General features: G+C 44.3%; 1 protein-coding gene across 1 annotated transcript; it reads left to right on the top strand.

Annotated features, from left to right (window-relative positions):
* The first annotated feature begins 6023 nt into the window (after positions 1-6023).
* On the top strand, positions 6024-7292 carry LOC140372403 (mRNA decay activator protein ZFP36L1). Its single transcript, XM_072459501.1, has 2 exons — positions 6024-6077; positions 6300-7292. The coding sequence occupies exons 1-2, from the start codon at positions 6024-6026 to the stop codon at positions 7290-7292; spliced, it is 1047 nt and encodes a 348-aa protein (XP_072315602.1).
* Positions 7293-7573: the final 281 nt, after the last annotated feature.

Here is a 7573-nt window from a genome sequence, read left to right as displayed (position 1 = left end):
AGTGGGAACAGTGTTGTTGATCTCCCTGTTTTGCATCAAAGTCTGGTGTATATGCAGGTCGAACAGAACAAGACCAGCATCTTCTGTACGTCCTCCGGAGGTTTTGTTTCGTTCAGTGAAGCATTAAAGTCGTTAAGTTTAAGAGTGTTGGACCGTTTTTTTATTAGCATTTCTTCTACCCATAAATTATCTAGTAGTAACAGCATGGAATGATTAATATCCATAAATAAAAAATCTTAATAAATGTCACCAGAATATGCAAACACTTTGACTTTAATGTTAAATTTTTGCACTTCTGTCCTTCTCATTTCTCCAGTGGTTGGACAAGTTGTCCAGGTTGATGCTTCGTTTGCTTCTTGCTGTGACGTTATGCTCATCAACTGCTCCAAAATGTGCCACTTCAAGACCATTTCTGGATGATATTATTCATAAACTAACAGGGCCGCACCTGTCATAAACGCAGGTGCCCACGTTGTAACATGAGATATTTACACATACATAAACGCAGTAGTGATGCGTCTTTTAAACCGGGGGTCTCGTGGTGCACGCGGCGCACCCTGCGGTCTGCTTTAGTCCTGCTTTAGACCCGCTTTAGAACAAATCACAGCTGTCTCTAGTGTCCCCTTGAAGACTCTGTGTGAGCTGATTTACCTGTGTCTTCACATAAGGATCATCTGCTCCTGAGCTCGTACTCATCGAGTGAGTGTTACTGTGACATGAGATATTTACACAGAAATATGTGACAGAACGTGGCTAATCCAGTTACATGTCTACCCGGAGACATTTTGAGTTATTCACAGATTCTGAAAGTGGGAATTCAAAGCTTTCCAATGATGTCTCACTCATGTAGATCTGATAATATTTGAGTAAGTTGTGGTCATTTGAATGTATACAACTCTCAAACCCATTCACTGAGAAAACGGCTTCCAAAGTTTCTCACCTTAGTGAGCCCAGAGTCACAGGGGGGCTCATTTGCATCTCATTGAGATAAGCCCTCCCCCCTGTCACACTGACACCACCTCCCCCTACAGCTGTCACTGAAGACTCAAGAGGAGTGTTGTTATTGATGGTAACTGGACTTGAATCAGAATTAGAAGTTACTATATTAAAATGGAAATACTTGGATTACAAAAGGCCCTGAATAGAATCAAAGAATCAGAATGAGAATAGGGTTCATTGCATTTGTCGATAAACATAATTCACAGGTGATTCAGTGCAACACAAACAACAAAAGATAAGATAAGATAGCCTTTAATGTTACAACGCAGTAGATACAGGGGGAAAGGACAGTAACTTATAGGAAGTTTAAAAAACACTCTTAATAGAAGAACTCTTATAAACAGATGCCAGGGCCAGGTATACGAACTGCAACGGGTCCATGGCTTTGAATATATGAGATATGAGATAATAGATATGATATGTACACCACCAGAGTCCAATTACATCAGAGATCACATCCTCATCCTCTTCTTCGTCTGTGCACTCTTCTGTGCTGTGACATTTAAGAAATGGCTAACTATTTCACATAAAACACTCATTAACTATTTATTTTTTTAACACAATGTGAGAGTTTCAATATAAATACCTGAAGTGCTGATAACTCTTGATCTTTGGAAGCCGTCTGAAGAAGGGACTCAGATGCTTCTGCCAGTCAAAGTTCTTGACAAACACTTTGCCATCCGCCGTTCCAACAAGCTGTGGGATACTGAGGTGAGACTCAGGAGAGCTGTTTTCCACTACCCGATGACAAGGGCGACACTGTAAAAAAATTAGAACAGAAGAAACATATCTTAAGCAGAGAGCAGCACTGAAGTTTTGCCAGGCTAATGTTTACACATTACAGTAGTCAAATAATATAAACTAACCTCAGCGATGTCTTCCAAAGTGTCAACCCTGGTCTTCATGTATGCTCGCTTGATAAGTCCAAAGCCGCAATCAGGGGAGAATTTGGTGTGGCCAGCAATGAGGAAGTGGATGTCCATTGTGTAGTGAAGCTTGGCCCCGTCTGCAGAGGGTAGTAGACAGAGAGAGAAAAGGAGATTAGATTAATACATATGACATTTGATTAAGACGTATATGTCTCTATAACTGCTATTCTGCATTTGCACTATTATTAGTACCTGCTGTGCAAAGTCAAAGCTGTAATGCATCCTGATGTCTTTGCTTGCTGGCGGTGAGGGTCCGAAAGACAGCACATTAGATTCTGTTGTAGAGATCTGTGCGTGGCCTGCAGCTTCTGATGTGTTGGAGAAGCTGTTTCCACAGTGATCTGAAGCTTGATGTACAAACTGCAGGCTCACCTGAAAAACAGATGTTGCTTATGGTTAATTATACTCTAATCATTAAAACATGAAAATCACCAAAATAATGTTTTACACTTACCACGCTCCTTAGCAGACTTCACGTAGAGACAGGTCATGTCAGTCAGGGTGTCTTTGCCAATTCTGAAAAGGGGGATAAAAGGATTAGGGTTAACAGTAATATGGGAATAACACGCTTCACAGATAACAGTTCACATTGTGACGTTAACGGTGTATTTAAGATGCAAAACGCGGAGATATTGGGACATCTGCCCTCGGCTAGCGGGGCTAGCTAGCTCACTTGAGATAACACTGCTCGTAAAACCAAAACACTTGCAGAACAGCACACCAAAACATAAACATACACTCGAGTTTAAAACCGGCGCACATTAAAGTGATTAAAAGCGGGTGTTTTAGTCGCAAAGCTTACCTAGTTCAGCCGTCCTGTTGTCTCTCCCAACACCGTGCACAGAGAGACACACAGGAAGCTGATAATGGCCAGGCAAGCGCGTGATTGGTTCGAGTGACGCAGTGCGTGCGTGACGTGCAACATACGTAAGCCACGTGACCAGAAGTGGTATCGGGAGTTGTAGTTTTTTTCTCTTCCCTCGCCGAAAAATAACCCTATAACATAGCAAAGTTTAGCTTACAACATAGCTCCGAATAGCTGCGTTTAGCTCCGAGCTGTGGCGCTAACAGCTGGTTTAGCACCACAAAACACACACAAAGCACGACCCACACAACCCACGGGCCAACCCACGCCAAAAAATAACCCGATAACATAGCAAAGTTTAGCTTACAACTTAGCTCCGAATAGCTGCGTTTAGCTCCGGGCTGTGGGGGTAACAGCCGGTTTAGCACCATAAAACAGACACAAAGCACGACCCACACAACCCACGGGCCAACCCACGCCGAAAAATAACCCGATAACATGGTGATAACAGCAAGTAGTCACATTAAGCCCGTATTGCAGAGTGCACTGAAGCAACATGTTAGCTTAGCATTAGCTCCACCGGAGCAGACAAGTAAGATTCTAAAGTGATCACGAGACCGCCTTAAAACACAGCGTTAAAGCAATAATTTAGTAGTAAAGTAAAAGTGTACCTGAGTAAACAGTTCCGTTGCAATGTAGTCCAGGAAATGTAAGCTCTGAAGACTGTGCTCTGCAGACGGTCTGGAGTAATGAGAGGAAAACACGGAGCACGCAGACTACGCAGCTGGCCATGCGGATCACAGCTGATTGGTGGAAAATGTAAACAATACGTTGGCTAGAAAAAGGTGACGCCCCCCAGGAGAGCAGGAAAAAGACCCGAAAACTCCATATTTTTAACAGCTTAATGTATACGTTTAAGACAACCAATAGTGTTATCTGAAGCACACAGGGGCTTATTCATAACTTCAACTAGCACATTCTGCAAAAAAAGTAAAATCACAAATTTGGGGGAAAAAAAGTAAAATGCTGTTTTTCTCAGTTTCACCGAGGCCGACATGGTCCGACAATTGCCGTGGCGAGTCACATATGGTCCAGATAATGATGCACATGTGTCTTTTGACTCGTGAGTCAGGCCTGGCCAAGAAAGTCTCATTTACACAATAGTGACGCGCCAGTTGTCTATTGAACGTGCCGGCGGTCCGCTGCGCTGCGGGACTAATAAGACTAATTTCTCAGTGAATATGATTCTGATAGTAATAAAACACACAGCGTTTTGAAACTAAAAATGTAAAGAACACAACATGTCCCCTGGACAGTGCTTCTACTGTCCACAAGAGTCTTCTACAGTGTCAAACACTTGCGCTTCCTGCTTGATTGGCCCCGGTGGCCGTTTGTGGTAAATTTTATTTTCTTCGCGCCATAGATCTTATTTGCGAACGGTGCGCAGCTTAGACGGAACAGTGTCATCTCTTGGGGAAATGTGGGCATTACAGGCGAAAGGTAAAGTGAACGGCCAGCCACAGTATCATGAGTTTGACTCAGACATTTGCTAAAAAAAATATATATATATTATTATTATTTTTTTTCTATTTTTTTTTTTATATAACTTGGACAAGCTTGGCGGGCCGGATTGAAAGGCCCAGCGGGTGCCCGTAGTTTGGGGACCACTGACAAAAAGGGTCAAACTAACTAGGGAGCAGGCCCCAGAGTCTATCCTGAATGAAAGCATGTTGGTCTGGCAGCTAAGATATTCTAAGCTAAGCACTAATTGTAAAAAGATATCCTTTAAGATAGGACATAATTATTAAAGTAACACTACAGACATTGATAAGAGTTTTAGTGAATGTGTGACAGGTGAGATCATACTGGAGCCCATGTTTAAATGTACCCATAAACCTAATTTATTTTGTGTAAGCATGTCAGTGATGTCTCACTATTCCCATGAAACAGTGGTTCAAACATCCTTTGTCTTTCTCTGGCTTTGGAGATGGTCATACTCTGTTTGCCGGGAGAAAAGCACTGTGGGATGTGTGGTAGCAGAGCAGCTGTGGGGGGTCACCCCAAGGGGAAACAGAGAAATGCTGGGACAAGGGGGAGGGTCCTGGCGGCTGACTTCCAGCCACAGGCCCTTACACTGCAGCCTCAGAGGCCCCTCTGCTAATGTGAGGGCAAGGCAGAGCACAGGAAGACTACAGAGGGCTGGTGCTCCACTGGGAAATCACTGGCAGAGGAGTTGGACAAAAGTGATCAGTATTTCTAGAATGTATGCTAATACCAATAAGAAGAAGTTCATAAAGTTGATATAGTTGATATTTAAACAACTGATTATATTGTATATGTATTGGAATGCTGAAAATACCCCAAATTACATACATACTTACATGCATTTTTAGCTAAATGTCACATGTTCATTTGGGATTTTTGTTATATTGTTTTATATTTGTCCCAGACCCCTCAGCTTATAGGCAATACCTTGGCACAAAGCTTCACTGATGGAACTTTAGTTTAGCCACACGACTAAAAGTGTTTTCTAAGGAAGCATAAAACTTTTTTCATGGTGGAGCACCTGTCCACCAAATGTCTGTGCAAAGGTCAAATATATGATTGAAAATATATGACTGAAAATAGTGATACTGAATATGAAATATCGATATAGCAATACTGACATGTATTAAAAAGTATTGATATACATGCTAAAATATCAATAATTGAACTTTTATATTTTATATTATTATATTTTATATTATTATTTTATCATACTTTTTTATTTTTTTCCTATTAGTTCAAGCTGAGGTAGAGCGAAAATAATAAATGTCAAGGTAAAATGTATTTTGATTATGGATCAAAGATCACTGGTATCACACATCACTATTACTCAAGTAGAAGGAAAAGTATGCAGTCTGAAAACTACTCTGAGAAGTACAATTTTATGAAGAAGTAAATGTAACTGAATACTAAACTTCTGCTGATTAGAATTATACATAACAAATCCACATGCACTGCAGCACATAATTCAGTTTCACAAGTTCATCCTGCTGTGCTCAGTCTGTGCCATCAAAGACATTGAGTTTACATGCAAAGTCTATGTGGACCAAGCTGAAAAACTAAACTTTAAGCAAAATTCGTGGCATATATTTTGATTTGAGCTTTGACAAATAAAAAAACAAAAGAGAGGCTGGACTTGTGTCTGAATGAGCTTAATACCCCAAAGAGGGGGGCAGCCCCTCTCTGTGGGGTACAAAAGGCATCTGCAGCAGAGGAGCGGGGCTGTATTGCTACCAGGACCAGACATGAACTCAGAATTCCTCACACCGTTTATGGAGCTGGAGGATGACTTCTGCTCGGTGAGATCTTTATTCTGCAGCTAAACATTTCATACAAACTAGTCAGTTTACAGAGGTTAGTCAAACTTTACGTTTTACATCCCAGACAAGTAAAAAGTCTAACTTTACCATTCACATCAACAAAAACTAATTCTGTGTTTAGAGTCCAACTTGAGCGTTCCCAGGGGCCACAACTCAATCTTGTTCTCGTGTTGATCTTGTGCTCATATGTTTGTGTGACAGACTCGGGACCTGGCCCCTAAGGGTAGACCTGCAGGGCTCGAGCGGCGACACTCGCACTGCCCCATCACCCTACCAAACTCCAGGATTAAAAGCGGTGATGCCCCGCTGGTACAGCAGCAGTGGGGTCAAGACCTGTGTTGCTCAGTCCTCAGCCACATCCCCTTTAGAATGGACCGCTCTGTCAGTATGATCAGTATGATCGAGGGCCCCCCATTGCCCCCACCCCCAGGCCTGGGCCACAGAGGCCTGGCCATCAGCAGTCTGGCCCATGAGCTGGCCCCTGAGCTGCAATGCGCTCTGCCCTTGTCCCCTGTTCTGTCCCCACGCTACAAAACAGAGCTGTGCCGCACATTCCAAGAGTGTGGGGCCTGTAAGTACGGGGCCAAGTGCCAGTTTGCCCACAGTGCCAAGGAGCTGCGGGGCCTCCGCAGACATCCCAAGTACAAGACAGAGCCCTGCCGTACCTTCCACACCATCGGCTTCTGTCCCTATGGGGCCCGCTGCCATTTCATCCACAACACAGACGAGCTGTGCCCCGGGGCCCGCAGATCAGGGGTCCCTCAGCTGCGCCACAGCATCAGCTTCTCTGGTGTATCCTCAAGGGCCGTTCCTTTACTGAGCCGAGCCTGCTCCGTCTCCCCGGAGCCCCTGTGCACCGCTTCTCCAGACTCTCTGTACACGTCCCCTTTGTTGCCAGAGCCCATGGCCCTCGAACATTTCTCTTGCCCTCTGTCCTTCGTGCTGGATTCAGGGGACGACCTGGATCTTCACTTCTCTGCTGTGACTGAGCAGGGGTCCGGGGTCCTGTGGCGTTGTTCTTCTCAGGACTCTGTGAGCGACAGTGTGAGTGAAGAAGGCTACGTCTCGAGTGGCTCTCGCATCTCCCGCTCCCAGTCACCCTGCGATGGCATGCGCCTGCCCATCTTCAGCCACATGGCCAGTGACTCAGACTACACCAGAACCAGGACTGGACTGGGAGTGGACCAGGACTAGGCCGGGTCTGAGCCTAGACTTCTGTGCTCAGGCAGAAGTCCAAACTGGGTTCTTGTTGTGCATATTGCATTGTTGAGGAGCGGGCCCTGTTTCCTCACTCCGGTCACTTTCTGTATACTGTTGTATGCACATGCTTGGGCACTCCGGGGCTCTCTGTGCGAGCGCCCGCACCCACACAAGGGGCCTGTACTACAAAGCTGGATTAGAAGGTTAGTTTGGTAACTTCGGGTTTAACCCTGGTTCAGTGGTACTACAAAGCTGGTTCATTTTCTATTGTTGCC

Source organism: Eucyclogobius newberryi, unplaced genomic scaffold, assembly GCF_026437365.1.
Source record: "Eucyclogobius newberryi isolate DKJ021-1_F unplaced genomic scaffold, fEucNew1.0.hap1 SCAF_10, whole genome shotgun sequence".
Classification (NCBI taxonomy): Eukaryota; Metazoa; Chordata; class Actinopteri; order Gobiiformes; family Gobiidae; genus Eucyclogobius; species Eucyclogobius newberryi.
This window is presented reverse-complemented; position numbering and strand designations above follow the sequence as displayed.